Here is a 17,119-nt window from a genome sequence, read left to right as displayed (position 1 = left end):
TTTATGGGACATGTATGTCTGATGTCATATTTGGATTCGGCACCCTTCAAAACGTTCACATACAAACTCTCATAGCCCCCGGGGGTTCACAAACATTTGTATTAAAGTTACTTGTGGGATACATACGCTGAGACAGCAATGTAGTAGCATCTACGATCCGGTGCCAGCCAACTCCTGGCAAAGCCGCCAACCGAGCCCCTTTCCTCGGGGTCCCTGCTGGCAAAGTGGCCAAGAGAGCCCCCTTCCTAGGGCGATTGTTCATGTCCGCATACTCCTTTAAGTAAGACAAAAAAATGTGACGGAATAGCGTGAAATAAAAGTCGTAACGGTAATATCGTCCTGACGTTGCAGCATCGTGCGAGCTGTTACAATTTTGTATTCCCACGTGCCGTAGATGTCTGGCAGTACGAATGTACGAAGACAGCTTGGCCTTGTTGAGCCGTGGAGTGTTTAGGTTGGCGGTGAACGGAGAATCTCAGTGCTGATGGAACTCATCGACTGCCCTCGCGTTGCCGTGTTAGCCGCAGCCTGCTTCGGACCGGGGTGACCCGCGTGCTATTGTGGCTGCCGTTGCGTTTGTTTTGTTTCATTGACCATCGTCGAGTTTGGCTTCATGCTTAAAGTTCACCGCTCGGCTTCTGCCAAATGTCATTGGCCATGTCTGCGTCACGGCCGACTGGGGTGACACGACGTGGCAGGTGACGCCCCAGCCCGGGCTAGGCCGAGAGAAAGATCGTGCGACAACGCCAGGCGACTGTGAGAGCACTGCTGCTATAAATTTCCACGTGATAAGCCACTCTGTCGAGCTATCATTTGTGGCCAGGTCGCTTATGAAAAGTAAGTTAACACCTTAGTGGGCTTTGCATGGTAGGATGGGGATGGTTTAGTTTCATTTGTATGTTTTTGGGTGATTTTTTTTCCTTTCCTGTACTTTGCACTGCTATCTTGTTTTTGTATTGTTTGTTGTTGTAACGTTCTTACCCACCCCTACTGCACATCTGTGAAAAAGAGCTTTATAGCTCATCGGATTCCTCCAGGAATAAATAAATATTCTGATTCAGGTGCCCCCCACGGATGATGTTGCGTTTGGGTGGATGGACCATTTTCCTGCACCGCACCGACAATTTGGAACGCACCAGTCTGTATATAACAGGAGACGCAACAAAAACATGACCACGCGGCTCTTGTAGATGTCTGCCTAATCTCTTATATTAGAACAATATTTTAATTTTATAAAGCGTCCAAATGCAATTGCATCCTGAGACGTTTTACAAAAATGGGGGTGAGGGGGTGTCCGGGGTTGGGGGGGAGGGGTGGAGAGAGAGAACAACATCGCAGCACAGCCCAGAATGAAGCAACCAAGGTCCAGAAACAACGACGAGTCCCAGGGGCAGCTAGGGCAGCACTAACGAGCATTAGGCCATCATCAGGGCAGCCGACGCACTTAAAAAGCTCTAGGGAGAGCCAGGGCAGCACTCACAGCTGTCATGGCACTGCTCCCCACCCCCCGGGGTGGTGATTAAATTCAAGAATCGCTTCTTTGTTTGGCATTGTTGGGAATGCCGCACCTCTATTGGCTACAGAGGTCACGAGAGCCAATGGCCACATTTATGAATCTCAAGGAATGGACTCTAATATGCGTGATTCGATGCATTTATTACAAGCGTAAGAATCGACGTTAATTGATTAATCAGTGCAGTATTACATGTTTACTGGTTATTAAATACCGCATGAATAAATCACATTACATTTGGCATCTCACTTAATTTAGCTGACTCCAGATCCGTGAATCAGGAGTTTGGGTTTGATTTATACACAATTAACACTCCTTGCAGGGCATATAATTGGCGGGTCACCTAGCATGGATGTGATGTGACCTTCCAGGACCATTTCCTTACATGAGGTGGTCCACTGCTCACTGCAAGAGTACCACAACTAGAAATTATGAAATGTATTGGGGGTTGGCGGTGGGGGGGATTGAGGGGGGGGAGCAGTGGCAGAGTGGTGGTTAGCGTACCGCACTACGAATCCGGTGCCCAGAGTTCAATACCCGACCGTGGCTAACATCGAAAGATATTTGAGCCGGTCCTGGTTCTCTCTTCCCTGACCCACATTGACCTGTGTGGTGAAAAAAAACTCTGTGTCGTGTGCCTTCCCACGTTTCCCTGCCCGCCGCCGCAAGGAATTTGCGAGGAAGAGTGCAACTACCACGACACGGTGTCGCACGTGGTCCTGGCCAACGTCTCCGACAACGTGACCCCCGTCAACGACCTGCCGCCCGTCACGAACGGCTCGCTGTGGGACGCCTGCCTGCACGCCTGCTGCCTGCGGCCCACCTGCAACCTGGCATGGCTTTACGGGAAGCGCTGCTACGCCGTGAGCTGCCGGGTGCACGGGGACTGCACCTTCCAGGGCGAGAAATTGGTGCAGACCTCCATGGCCGTCGTCGAGCGATTGGCGGGACCGGTTAACGCGACGGATCGAGCCGACCCGGCGGCGCCGGTGACGGCGGCTCGATTGTCTGCGTCCACTCGTGCCCACACGGGAAAGGTGATGGGCCGGAAGGGCGTGCCCGAAGCGGAGCCGGCAGTGAATGGCACCAGCTCCCTGCCGGAGTTGGTCGCCGCCTCGGAGCTGGAGTACATCCAGCAGTTGATGGGGCCTGTGGCGTCCACGACCGGAGCAGCGCAGAGTGTGGTCACGGAACCGCTGAGCAGCCCGGAGCAGCGGCAGACAACGCCAGCGCCGCTTGGAGCTATGAATACGGCCCAGGTACTGCGATGATGATGACGATAATGATACTATAGACTAAAACTATTTTTTATTTTACCAGGTAAGGCCCACTTGAGCTATTAGCTATTTTTTTAGAAGCGACATGGCCACAAATGATAGCTCAGCAAAGTGGCTTCTCTTGTGGAAATTTATAGCAGCCAAATTATCTAAACGCGTGTTGATTATAAATGTGAAGGGAAAAAGTGGAGGACCCAGAGAAAAATACACACGATCACGGGGAGAACATGCAAACTCCAAATATGCGGGAGTCAGGGTTGGCATCGAACCCACGACCTCCTGTATACCAGGCGAGGCAATTAACATCTCGCCTTCGCGTTGCCCCTAATGGTACAGGCGTGGCCCGACAATTAGCTTCTTGAGAAATAATTATGATGGGTAGTTCTCCACCGTGTTCCCGGGTTGCAGCGCATGTGGATTGCTCGTCGTGCTGGGATTCCCAAAGCTTTGAGACACTAACCAAAGCAAAAGGAACTGCATTTGCCCTGCGTCTAGCCGTTGGCTTCCGCACTGCTGGTTACATACTGGCGAGGACGAACGCACGTTGGGAGGTTTTTACACGCTCCATGCATGTGCGCGATTTTTCTCATTAATGTTTGACAACTCAATGGAGACGTCTCCCATCCCACAGCCTCTTGACGAGGAGCTGGAGGGCTACGTCAGGACGCTCCTCAGCCAAGACCAACTGAATGGCAACAGTCTTACCACCGGCAAAGCCCTCCTGGCCTCCTCCACGAGCCCGGTGTGTGACATAAGCCAAACTTAACTGCACCGATCTCTCACCTTGTAACGCTAAATTGATTCATCGACTTAAAATTGTTTCTCGCTTTCACGTTACATGCGTAAAATCGTGTATGTCGACATCATCATCATCCATGATCAATCCACTGCTTGATGAAGGCCCTCCACAAGCCATCGCCAACTCTCGCTTTGCAACAGTCGTGCATGTTGGAGGCTACTCTGTTTGCAATGGCAATTATTTACCCAGGAAAGCCACGAGAATGCTTTTGGGAGGGTGCTGCTATATTACAGAATGTCGGGGGCCGGCCGCCATGTTTAAAGGGGGCCCGTATTACTGACCACACGCAAAGCGGTCGATGGGAAATTTTAATCGAATCATTAATCGACTTATTCGACGAATTGTTGTGTCTCTCATACGAATGCTGCCACTTGCCAGCCGCCCCCTCAGAAGCCCACAGAGAAACGGAAGCCGGCAGGGGATTCCTCGACGCACGGTGCCGACACTGCACAGAAGGGAGACAGATTGGACGGTGCGACCGGGCAGCTTCCAGCCCTGCCGCTCTCCTCGGCGAACACCTCGGAGACGTGGAGCAGCGCCAGCCCGCCGTCCAACGCCAGCTGGCCTCCCAGCACCGCCACCGCCACCACGCCAATGCCAATGAGCACTTCATCGACGGCTAAGCCGGGTATTTTTTGTTGTTGTTTTTACACCGTTAACTGAGCGCAGGTCCAGATGGCTAAAACGTCAAGAGGTTGTCAAAAAATGGCACTATCAATCTCTTAATAGATGATAGTGCAAATGGTTCCTTGACTTGAGCAAGCTTGTTATCAGAACTTGGGAAAAGACACGGTGATGATGGGAGGGAATTCCAAAGTGGAGCAGGGCAAGGAATGATGCAGAAAGAGAAGTGTGGTGATGTTCAGTATGGTGGTTGAACACAGTGTGGATGAGAGGAAACCGTGAACGAGGAAGGGAATCGGCAAGTGATTGAGTGAGTAAGTAGATGACCGAGCTAGTGAGTTGAGTGAGTGGGTAGGTGGATGGGTGAGTGGGTGTTTAGGTAAGTAGGTGAATGAGTGAGTAATTGAGTAATTAAGTGAGTGAGTGGGTGGATGGGTAAGTATGTGTGTGGGGAAGTGACTGAGTGGGTGGGTAGGTGGTTAGGTGAGTGAGTAGGGTGGGTATGTAGGAGAATGAGTAATTGAAGTTGGAGGCAGTCGCCCTCCAACAACAACGGAGGGCGGAGGAGCGATGCTCACAACAACGAGCGGAGCGCCGGGTGGCTAAACCACAGCAAGTTGGTACAGTAGGGGGCACAGGTGGTGCATCAGCCAGTCATCTCGGTCATCTCGGTCAGTCAACCCATGGCACCTGGGTCTGCCCCGTGACCTCCTGCCAGCGGGCGTTCGACACTTCACGTGGCCTCAAGGTGCACATGGCCTGGCACAAGCGTCGTGGTGACGTCACCGCCACTTAGTGGCGAATGGCGGTTGTTGTTGTTGTTGTGTGTGGGTGAGTGAGTGAGTGAGCGAGCGAGTGTCCCTCGCCGGTGCACGTGTGCCCACAGTGAAGGCGCTGGTCGTGTCGACTGGCGACAGCCTGGAAGTGACGCTGCCCAAGGACGAGGTGGAGCTCAACGCGGTGGCGAGCCCGGAGCCACCGGCAGGTGGGACTCGCGAGCGACGCCATGCACACGCACGCAGATACGCACGCACGCACATACACACACACACGTACACACACACGCACGCACACATATGAGCACGCGCATGCATGAACGTACACACGCATACAGACACATGTATACACGCACGCACACACGCATGCACACACACGCATTCATATTCATAACACAGTTGCTGAGCACAGGCCAAAAACGTCAAGCGGCCAGAAACAAACGACACAATCGAAGTTGTTAATTTGATGCGCGCTAACACTTTCCTTGAATTGAGCAAGGTTATTTGTTGTAAGAGCTTGGGGCAAAGAGACGATAATGACGACGATGATGGGAGGGAATCCAAAATGGAGCAGTGGGAGGGTAAAAGCAGAAAATCAAGTGCTGTGACCTGCAGTGTGGTGAGTGGGTGTGTTGCTGTGACCTGCAGTGTGGTGAGTGTGTGGGTGTGTTGCTGTGGTCTGCAATAGGGTGAGTGGGTGAGTGTGTTGTTGTGACCTGCAGTGTGGTGAGTGGGTGTGTTGTTGTGACCTGCAGTTTGGTGAGTGGGTGAGTGTGTTGTTGTGACCTGCAGTGTGGTGAGTGGGTGTGTTGCTGTGACCTGCAGTGTGGTGAGTGGGTGAGTGTGTTGTTGTGACCTGCAGTGTGGTAAGTGAGTGGATGTGTTGCTGTGGTCTGCAATAGGATGAGTGGGTGAGTGTGTTGTTGTGACCTGCATTGTGGTGAGTGGGTGTGTTGCTGTGACCTGCAGTGTGGTGAGTGGGTGTGTTGTTGTGACCTGCAGTGTGGTGAGTGGGTGAGTGTGTTGTTGTGACCTGCAGTGTGGTAAGTGAGTGGATGTGTTGCTGTGGTCTGCAATAGGATGAGTGGGTGAGTGTGTTGTTGTGACCTGCATTGTGGTGAGTGGGTGTGTTGCTGTGACCTGCAGTGTGGTGAGTGGGTGTGTTGCTGTGACCTGCAGTGTGGTGAGTGGGTGTGTTGTTGTGACCTGCAGTGTGGTGAGTGGGTGTGTTGTTGTGACCTGCAGTGTGGTGAGTGGGTGTGTTGCTGTGACCTGCATTGTGGTGAGTGGGTGTGTTGTTGTGACCTGCAGTGTGGTGAGTGGGTGTGTTGCAGTGGTCTGCAGTGTGGCGAGTGGCTGTGTTGCTGTGACGAGCGATCCCTCGTCAACACTGACGACACTGCTGTGCCTGCGACAATGCGACGTGGTGCAGGCGAGACCTACCAGTACGAGTGGATGCTCATCAGCCACCCAGAGGACTACCAGGGCGCCATCGAGGATAAGCACCCGCAAACCCTCAAGCTGTCCAAGGTAACGTATGTACTGTATATTGAACTTCTTCTGCAGCATACATAGCCAACCGTGCTCGCTGGAGGCGCAGGAAAACGATCAACAGCATGGTGGAGTGCTTTTGGAAATGTGTATTTGATGATAAAAATGAGCATAGCAATATGCCCTCACAAAATGAGATGGAAATGGAACTGCATTGCGGCACAATATAATTCACAGGTTTACGTGAGTATTGTTGGACAACTTACTGGTGAGCTGAAATAATTATTGCCGTGTTGCTAAACGCTCGTACACGTTGCTGTGTAGGGTGGTGGAGGGTCTTACGGCATACACTCAGACAGCTGGTTAGGTGGCCTATGCCAAAAATGTGTTGTGAATGTGAATGCATTCATTTAAGGAGCTTTTGAAGGGAACTGCGAACCGGCTGCCTGTGTTCCCGAGCGATCAACGCACGCTACAATGTGTGCCTCTGAGTGTGAGTTTTCACTTCTGATGAATGAAAGCACCCTTAATGGACTTACCCGGCAGCTTGTTTTCTGCTCCAATAGTCAGACAGGGCCTGCCTTGTGAATGTGGACTTTGCACCGCACACTCAGAGGTTGCCTTGCCCTGTGGAGAACAGCGTCACCTCTGGCTCATGCGAGCCGGAGACGCTTGTGATGTTAGTTTTTCCCATTACTCAGAGAAGAGTTTGTACTCAGAAGGGGCGGTGACACGGTGCTTGGCACACTGTGCTATGAACCTGTGACCTCGGTTTAATTTTCAGCCATGACCAACGTCAGAGACAAGTGATTACCAGCGCTGAGCCTCCCCTAAGCCCACTCAGCCTTAACTGAATAACTTGTGCAGCGTTTAACATCAGCATTCGGGAGACAAAGGCGGACGGACGTGATGTGGCCACACCACCCCTTGATGCGCCCTGACAGTTCTTATGAGGCACTCGCTTAGCAACGCTTGCCCCCACCAGTGCGTTAAGGACTACACGGGGGTACTTTTGACCCTTGTGTGCCCAGCTGTCTGCAGGGCTCTACATGTACAAGGTGGCGGTGATAGGGAAGAAGGCCTATGGAGAGGGCTTCATAAACGTGACGGTGAAGCCGGGTAAGCGCACGCAGCCCCGCCGTCGCGTGGCACGATTGCACCGAACGCGTTGTGGCGCTGACGATTACATTCACACCACGAGCCGGCGCTGACATAGCACCGCTGACGCTGCACAGGCAACGCCGCCAAGATTCTGGATTTGAATCCAGCAAGCTGCCTGTGATTAAACCACTGATTGGTGGTAGTGGCATTCCCCTCCGACAATAGAAGACTTGCTCTATTGGGCATCCGCGTGGAAACAATTATATGCCCCCCCCTCCCACTTAACAACCATCGCTTTACTCCAACTATAACTCTGCTCCTCATTCCCAAATTCGTAACAATGTAACTTTCCCGAGAGTGAAAACCAGAATGAGCACACTCGCTCAGACGCATCGCTGCTTCAGCATGGAATCATCTCCCGTATACACTAATATATGCCGCCAAACTCAGCTTAGGTAAATCTCTCAAACGCACTTGCACAACATCTTCAACTGTTACAGCACGGTCTCTATGGACTGATGGTGTGCACTGTTTATATTCAGGGTGTGTCGCTTAACAGTGTACCCAAGTAACGTTTTTTCAAAATAGTTGTGTACACTTGTAAAAGACACAACCTGTATTTGATATGCATTTCTCTGTTTGCCCGAGTGTGATATTCATATGCATAAATGCCTACTGTATAAGTTATAGATTTAACATGTTTGTATACGTCTCGTTATGTGTTTGTGATGTGTGAGTGAGTGAATGTGTGTGTGTGTGCATATGTGTGTGGTGTTTGCCACCCACTCCCTCGTGTGCCATGCCGGCTTTCATAGGTGCTCCCTAGCAGCACTTGCCCCAACAGTCGGGGATCTTTGTCGTTTTGTGTCTCTGCGCACGTGTGTATTTGCCTGGATACTCACAGTGAGACGCGTTAGTAATCGGTGACCCGAGTTCAAATTCCGCTCACGACCAACACCAGCGACGATTATCTGAACCGGTCCTGGGCCTCCCATGCGTCTCCTCGGCCTCAAATAAGTACCTGCTGTGGTTTGTAAAATTTGTCACTAAGGAGACAAATGCGGCCTGGCGTGGTGCTTGCCACCCACCCTCTGTGCCGTGCCGCCCTTCATAAGCGCTCTAACAGCACTTGCCCAAACAGTCTGTTAAGGCTATATTGAGGATCTTTGTCTTGTGATGTTCACAGCCCCACGGGTTAACCAGCCCCCTGTCGCCATCGTGTCTCCGAAGAGCCAGGAGATCTCTCTGCCCACCTCCTCTACCTTTGTCGACGGCAAACGTGAGCTCACTTGGCCAACACGCTCCTTTTCCTGGGGGGGGGGTCCTGCGTTTGGGTGACGAGTGACTTTGAAGAGGATTTGGCTTATGGCAGGACGCTGGAGTTCATGGAGAGAAGAAGAAAAACACATGTAACTCTCAGGGGATAACACTCAAAGCTCCACACAGATGGATTTAATTGTTGTTGTGCTGGCTACCCCAGTTCATGTTCAAGAACTGTCAACTCTTGCTTGCTGCTCTGGTTGTATTTCTCCATGTCCTGTTCTGTTCATCTTCTAATAATAATTGACATAAGGCACAATTCATCCAGGTCGAATCTCGCTCCACCGCATTCTCCCATCTCTCGCTCGGTCTCCCTCTACTCCCTCTGCCCTGCAACCTTCACATCTCCATTGCCCCTCTGTGGATCTCCTAGTGAGTCTATGAGGCTCTTTGCAGTTTTGCGTGAGACTATGGGATTATTGTGAGTCTATAAGTCGCTGTACACATTTTATTAGTATTTGTTCTCCATAGCCCATCTAATTGCATCGTTCTTTTGTCTATATAAACATGTGTCCAAAGCACTTAGCCTTCACAAATAATATTAGTGACCGCCGATAAAGTTCTAATTTGGTCAAAGGCATCCAAATCGTCTTGTAGATGTTTACGAGTAATCACGGAGTGCAGGCTAAGGATTTGGAATGCATCTGAGATCGTCCACCGAGGAGATGGAGCGATGAGATAATATCATGCACAGGTTCTGGATGGATTAGCGAGAGGTCTTGGCGGCTGATGTTGCCGACAATCAATGGATAACAATACGAGGATTTTGCGCCCCACCCTCGTCGTGCGTCGGTGCGTGCCGCCGGCGCTTGACGCCGCTGCTTGTCTCGTGCCGATCGTGCAGTGAGCCAGGATGACGATGGCATCGCGAGCTACCGCTGGGAGCAGATCCGTGGGCCCCTCCACGAGGAGAGGGTCACGAACCTGCCCATCCTGCACCTGTCCAGCCTGGTGGCCGGCAACTACACCTTCAGGTGAACAGAGTTATGTACGGTTTGTTTGGCTCAGCGAGGCGAGAGCTCGAAAGAGACCGTCGCAGTCGCGTTAGCGAGAGTGACCCGGGGTACGGGAAGGTCACGCAATGCATTCGTTTCTTGCTCTGGGTCTGGGAGTCGCGCAGGCTGCCCGATTCCATACGGGCATGTACGATCATTACTGGCGGCGGGGACATCGCCACCAGCAGCAGAGTCCTTATCAGAGTGAGCAGCAACAACAACATCATCAACAGCAGCAGAAAATATTAGCAGCCCCATCATCGTCAGCAGCATCAGTAGCAGTATCATTATCAGCAGTAGCATTATTAACAGCAGCAGTAGCAACGTCATCTGCAGAGGCCATCACCATCAGCTGCATGATCATCGTCTTTATCAGCAGCAGCAGTTGCATAATCAGTCGAAACAACAAGAGTGGCATTGGCAGCAGCTGCCATCTTCATCAGCAGTAGCAGACTTGATGATCGGAGCAACACAAACAATGGCCATCATCATCAATAATTTTTTCTCCGTAAAGAAATCCTCAGACTCATGCAGTACAGTCCAGCTTGCAGAGCCGAGATCGTATCCACAAAATATGCTCAAGAGCGCTACGGAGGTCTTCTGTGTTACAACTACTTTTGATGACGGCAACACCCGTGGACCTCTTACTTACGGAGGCCATGCGAACAGAACGGAAACCACCAACTTAACATCGTCCGGGAAAACCCACCAACTTGAGCGCTTGCGACCACGGCCAACTAGGTGCCGATGGTTTGGGGGACTGTGGCCCTCTCATCTAGGCTCACCGTGGTGGACACGGACGGAGTGAGCAACTGGACGACGGCCAACGTGACGGTGAACAAGGCGGTGGACTACCCCCCCGTGGCCAACGCGGGGCCCAACCAGGCGATCACGCTCCCGCGCAACTTCGTCACGCTCATCGGCAACCAGAGCTCCGACGACCACGGAATCGTGAGCTACGAGTGGACGCTCGGCTCCAACACCAAGGGCAAGGTCCTGGAGATGCAGGTGAGAGAGGTCGTGACCCAGGTTGAAGGAGATAACCGCTCTCTAGTACCCGATTGCCCGGGCTTCTGCTGGTTTGCCCAGGGGGCTCGTAATCACATCAGGTACTGGGGAGACAAAGGCGACTGAGTGGACTTTTAGTCAAACCACCCCTTCTTCTGACGTGTCGGTCTTCATAGGTGCATGCTAAACACACCCGCCCCAACAGTCTGTTAAGGTTATCCGGGGGTGTTTTTGTGTGTGTGTGTGCAGGGTGTGCGGACACCCTACCTACAGCTGTCGTCGATGCAGGAGGGCGACTATACCTTCCAGCTCACAGTCACCGACGCGGCCGAACAGCAAAGCACCGCAGAGGTCACCGTCGTCATTCAGCCTGGTGAGTTGCGCGGTCTTGCCCCAGCAGTGTGTTGAAGGCTACACGGGGGATCATTGTGTGAAGCTTTTAGTGTGTGGTTGCTTGTGTGTGTGTGTGTGAGGTGGCATGTGCATCCTAGATTTGAAGTTTTCGTGACTGCAAGGATCCATACTCTTTGGTTCTTTCGGTAAAGTCACGTAGGTGAAAATCTAAAATAAAATAAAATAAAAATGAAAATAACTCAATTAAATCACGACGTTTCGGAAGCAACACGAGCCTCGCTAACAGCACCTGCCCTAACAGTGTGTTACAGGGGATCTTTGTCTTTTGGTGGCATGTGTGTGTGTGCATGTCTGTGCCATGCAGTGGGAAGCTGGGGGCTAATTGTTGTTGCATAGCTACCTCACAACGAGTGTTTGGGAGTGGCTTGGTTTTAAGAGAGCTGATACTGGGATGCCTGGGAACTATTGTGTCTGTAAATCCGTAACGTGTTACAAAAACATTCTCTATCAAGCATAATGTACAGCTTGTCCAAACACCAATGCCCAGGTCTTTTTTTTTTAAACATTGGCAAATCAAGAATTTTTAATGTATTTTTATTTAAAAAATATGCGGGAAACAAGTACATTTGGCGCGCGTTCTAAAGAACGAGCGCCAATGCACGTCTGTGTGCACATCGGCGCGTACCCAACGGCACATTCTCTTCAAGCCGAAGCCCCGAACGAGAATGAGGCTCGGTTAACGGACTGGCTTCCTGGCTTGCTTTTTGTTTGCTATGCCATGCAGAGAACAACCGCCCCCCCGTGGCTGAGGCCGGGCCTGATAAGGAGCTGACCATCCCGGTGGACAGCACCAGCCTGGATGGCAGCAAGAGCACCGACGACCAGAGCATCGCATCCTACCACTGGGAGAAAATCAGGTGGGCAAAGCTGAGCAAGTTTGAGCCCGGTTAGTACTTGGATGGGCACACTGCCTTTGGAATATGAGGGAGTTGTATAGGATTTGGCTGAGAGGTGGGCAGGAGGGACCAGCGCAGCTAAATGGATTATTGTATATTCAGCGTTAAGATCAGTGGCAGTTATCTGAAGCAGTCTTTGGACTCGCTATAGGTCGACTCAAATTCGTCTTGAATGAGTTACCTGGTAAGGTGTGTGGTGGTCATGATTGACACACACGCGCAAGGGGCCATTACCCCTTTGTGTTAGAGTTTAAGTGTAAACTGTTTGGTATAATAAACCATGTTGCCTCTACGAAGACTCCCTCTCCCTCCAAGAACATTACAGGTGTATCAAATAGCAGCACTGGGGAGGCAAAGTGGCCAGGCGTGATGCTGCCCACGCCACCCCATCGTGCGCTTATCAGAAGTCGTGGGTGCTGGCCAACAGCACTTACCCCAACAGTCTGTTAAACGCCACATGCGAGATCTTTGAGTGATTTATTTTAAACAGCATTGAATGTGGCCAAAGTATATATTTTTTATGTTTTGGGTATGTAAATATTATTGAATGTGGAAGAAAATATATTTGCCCGAACGGGGATTTGAACCCTGGGCCATTAGATAATATATATATATATTTTTAATTTTCTTGCTTTTCACACCTGATGATGATTGCTTGTGTTACAATCGAAACGTCGTGAGAATTTCATTTTTTACTTATTTTATTTTATTATTTCCCTTCTACGTGACTTTACCAAAAGAACCAAGAATATGAATACCTGCAGTCACGAAAGCTTTAAATCGAAATATTATACTGACCGAGCTATCCGGGCTTTCAGCGAGCGGGTGGAGCGGTGCCACAGTGGTTATGGCACCGCCCTGCAAACCCGGAACCCAGGCTCCCATTTAGGGTCATGGCTAACTCAGGTCGCGAGTTTGATCTGAACCAGGCCTGGGTCTCCTCCAGGCTGACTCAGCAGTAAACGAGCACCCGTGGAGACAAATGTGTCCCGGCGTGGTTCTGGCTGCGCCACCCGTCTCGTGCGCCCTTCATAGGTGCTCACTAACCAGCACTCACTCTGCAAGGACTACATGAGGGATCTTTGTGTGCGCGGCGAGCAGCGGGCCGCCCGGTGTGCGGCTGGATCACGGCGACGAGGCGGTGGCCACGGTGAGCGAGCTGCAGGTGGGCACCTACGTCTTCTCCCTGACGGTGCTCGACGCCAAGGGCCTGAGCAGCACCGCGTCCGTCACAGTCACCGTCAAAGAGGGTGAGGCCCGGCGCCAGCGCGGCCGTTTCACGACGCCCGTCCGCCCGGCGGTTCGACGGCAACACGAGCGGCCCACGAAACGAACGTCTCTCCGCGCAGAGGGCCGTAGGGTCACGGCCACGTGCAAGCGCGGACCCTGGAGAAGATGCGACGCTCGGAAGCGCTCCACAGATGTTCTGCGCTCTGCTTTGCGGCTGTAGATCTAGGGCAGAGGTCAGCAACCTGCGGCTCCAGAGCTGCACACGGCTCTTTCAAGGACCGCTTAGTGACGTTATTTATGAAGGACCACCGTCTTGTATTCGCCACATGAATTGCGGCTCCTGAAATATTGAGTTTTTTTACTGAATAAAAAATAAGGCTCTTCTTGTTAATTTGGTTGCCGACCCCTCTCCTAGAGCGACGCTGCTGCGTGGGTTTTTGCGGTTCTGCTTTGTAGATGTCCGACGTGTTTTCGGGTCGTACCGACTCTGCCGAGACCATCAACCGGCTTCAATCGAGAGCCCGGTTTCACCCCAGGTGACGTCTGAGTCACCAGCGGCGGATCTGTTTTGGAAGTAGCTACATCCCCCTCTCCTAGTCACCCGTCGACACTCGCGCATTTACCGCTGCCTCCGCGCTGGCGCTGTTTACCCCCATTGACGCTCGTGCCGTCGTTCCCCACTCCGGGCGCTGTTGCTGCTTGCGCCGCGCCACGCTCATGCTCGCGCCCCTCCCCGCTCACGCACGCAGAGAACAACAAACCCCCGCACGCCACGGCCGGCGGGAACAAGGTGCTGCTGCTGCCCGACGACACGGTCATGCTGGACGGGTCGCGCTCCTGGGACGACCAGGGCTCGCTGTCGTACGAGTGGACGCGCGACGGCAGCAGCCCCGCCGCCGGCGTGAGTGCTCCTTCGCGCCGGCGCCTCTCATTTGTATTGCTTTCCAACTGAGCTTAATTCTATAATTCTAAAGGTCTCTGTGTAAGTCTGTGGGTCTCTGAGTCTGTGGGTCTCTGTGTGAGTCTGGATCTATGATTCTGTGGGTCTCTGTGTGAGTGTGGGTCTCTGTTTAAGTCTGTGGGTCTCTTGTGTGAGACTGTGGGTCTCTGCGCGAGTCTGAGGGTCTCTATGTGAGAAAGCACTGATCATGAAGCTTACTGCCAGCACATTCCAGTTTTTCAGTCAGTTCACCTTGACCACAAGGTACCACCAGAGACTGGAAAACCCGAGGCGGACTTTGTAGCCTCCTCAATCTGGAGCCACGAACGGCTACTTATGATGATTTGGTATTGGTTCACACGTGTTTAGCTGCAAAAATTTTAATCATATTAATTTGGTGATTTTGGTATTTGTGCCACTCTTATAGGGCAAGACTATCACGAAGGAAGTTGCTATGTTTCACACAATCTGCAGTATTTGTACAGCAGGGGATGATGTTGATATGTGTAATCCCAATAGAGTGATTAGCGAGTAATTTTTAGAAATTGCCAAATTTGGAGCGTGGCACCAACTCGAATGGCCTACTCGTTTCAAATGACATCCGCAGTGCTTAGTACTTTCATGGTTAATAGGCACCACAGTAATAACCAGGGCGGCCTGCCAGATTCGAACCGCGGACATCTTCAACGAGCGGCGAACGCGCCACCGTCAGGCCACGCCCCCAAAGAGAGGACGCGACGGAGCAACGGACAGGTCGGGTGACTGCAGGGTGGCGTGCGTGCGTGCGATTGTCCCAGGTGGTTCTCAACGGCTCCGAGCACCACCCGGTACTGTGGCTCACGAACCTGGTGGAGGGAACGTACGTGTTCCGCCTCAAAGTGACCGACAACAAGGGCGAAAGCAGCCAGGACATGGCCACGGTGGAGGTGAAACCGGGTAGGCCGCTACCGCGCCCTCGTGCGTTCGCTTCACCCCCCTCCTCCCTCCCCCGCCGTTCCCCGTTCCGCATCGTGCTCGGTTGGGCACCCGCTCGCCGGCAGGCGGGGTTTCCCCCCTTGTCGATCTTCTATTGCTGCGGCGTATCCTCGCAATAACGTTAGCAAGGCAGTCGTCTGCCAGGAGGGGGCAATGAAAACGTATGTCCAACTTCTTTTGCACTTCACGTAGCCAACCGTACTAATCGGAGGTGCGAGGGAAGGACAATCCCACATTCCGGTACGCAACGGCATACTCGTGAGGGATCTTTACCATCCGCTGTGTTGCAGACGGCGCAGAGTATTTATGGTTAATACATTCGCAGTAATAACCAGGCTGGCCTGCCTGATTCGAACCATGAACCTCCGCAACAAGCTGCCAGCGCGCTACCGCTGGGCCGCGTCACCGCACCCGTTCCCACCCTCAGTCAACGCGCGTGTCTTTCTAAACAGCGTCTCGAGATGAGGTCTGCATTTAACCGCTTTGTTAAAACCAGGCTGCGTCGTACGGCAGCGAGCCCATTTTCTCCGCTGCACGAGAGAAATTTTGAAAGCAGAGAAGAGGAGAGAGAGGGAGAGTGAGAGCTGGGGTGGTGGCCCAGCCAGGGCTGCTCAATTAGAGGCTCATTCACTGCGCCTTTTCAACACAATTCTGTGAACTGCATCCCCACCCACCGTAAGCCGTCTTCAGCAAGGCCGCGCCACCCCGACCCCTCCCCCCCAACTATCCACCCCCCCACGCCGCATATGTCTTTTACGTTTGCACAATATGGGCATATGTCGGCTTCATGGTGAAATGTGCACGGGAGAGAAGGTTCATTATGTTAATATAAGTTTCATTTTCAATTTCACTCTCTTTGTTGCGCCATCTGTTTTGGTGCCAAATGGAGCGACAAGCCTTGGGCAGGGGAATGGCCCTGTTCATCTACGGTGCCGTTTGCGCCGTCCCACTGTTGATTCAGTGTGAGCGGAAACGCACTCCAAGAGTGTGGGCTTGTGTTACTCTGCATTGCGGTTTTGTGTACAGACGCACGCCTCGGATGATAACCCCCCCCCCCGCCCGCTACCCCTTTGTCTTTTGGATGACAAAACCGTTGTCTGTTCTGCTTTGGAAATGAAATGTGGTTGATCTGTGCATTAATTCGCTGCGCTTTGGAGTATGCGAGTAACAATTTCCCCAACCCGGTGGTTCCATTAAGTTGTTGCACGATTCGGGGTCCACGATTCAATTCAAGAATCAAATACTTTTATATTTATTTTTTGACTTGTTTTTACGGTTTAATTGTATTGCTTTTTTTTGTCTTGAATGTAGAGTTTTTGTACATTCTCATTACCCGAAATTATAATTTCCGTATCATGTCCAGGGATCATTAATAAGTGACCCTCGCTCGCACAATTCCACACACGGATCGCGAGCGTAAACAATTGATTTAAGTCGACGAATCACTGCTATCGAGCGCTGCTTAATTTCCTGCCAAATATTTTCCATTCGTAGCCACAGCCATAGCGGGGAGATATCCTATATCCGTGTGCCGGGCGCAGAAATATTTTGCGAATCCCCGAGCCATACAGACCCGGCCGATATTGAGCCCCGCCTCTGCAACCTTGCATCTCATTTTCCTGAATAGAGCCAAGCGGCAGCATCGACACCACAGCTGCTGCCGCTAAGTGCGCGTCACCATGGACGCGTCATTTACTGCTTGGCCGCCCGTTGCTCGCGTGCGCAGCCGCACACCCAGTCCATAGCTCCTGCGCAGCGCG

At 52.1% G+C, this 17,119-nt stretch overlaps 1 protein-coding gene across 3 annotated transcripts in view; it reads left to right on the top strand.

The window, feature by feature from the left end:
- The window catches only part of LOC144938558 (dyslexia-associated protein KIAA0319-like protein), a 39,384-nt gene that overhangs the window by 10,979 nt on the left and 11,286 nt on the right, over positions 1-17,119 (top strand). For all 3 annotated transcript variants that reach the window (XM_078866495.1, XM_078866494.1, XM_078866496.1), the window contains exons 3-16: positions 2,183-2,772; positions 3,422-3,532; positions 3,968-4,217; positions 5,100-5,198; positions 6,422-6,519; positions 7,512-7,599; positions 8,768-8,860; positions 9,746-9,875; positions 10,676-10,904; positions 11,154-11,277; positions 12,043-12,175; positions 13,316-13,464; positions 14,194-14,345; positions 15,182-15,320. In XM_078866495.1, the coding sequence (XP_078722621.1) occupies positions 2,183-2,772; positions 3,422-3,532; positions 3,968-4,217; positions 5,100-5,198; positions 6,422-6,519; positions 7,512-7,599; positions 8,768-8,860; positions 9,746-9,875; positions 10,676-10,904; positions 11,154-11,277; positions 12,043-12,175; positions 13,316-13,464; positions 14,194-14,345; positions 15,182-15,320 (2,385 nt within the window). The remainder of the gene's footprint in view (positions 1-2,182; positions 2,773-3,421; positions 3,533-3,967; positions 4,218-5,099; positions 5,199-6,421; positions 6,520-7,511; positions 7,600-8,767; positions 8,861-9,745; positions 9,876-10,675; positions 10,905-11,153; positions 11,278-12,042; positions 12,176-13,315; positions 13,465-14,193; positions 14,346-15,181; positions 15,321-17,119) is intronic.

This window comes from Lampetra fluviatilis, chromosome 22 (genome assembly GCF_964198595.1).
Source record: "Lampetra fluviatilis chromosome 22, kcLamFluv1.1, whole genome shotgun sequence".
Lineage (NCBI taxonomy): Eukaryota > Metazoa > Chordata > Hyperoartia > Petromyzontiformes > Petromyzontidae > Lampetra > Lampetra fluviatilis.
This window is presented reverse-complemented; position numbering and strand designations above follow the sequence as displayed.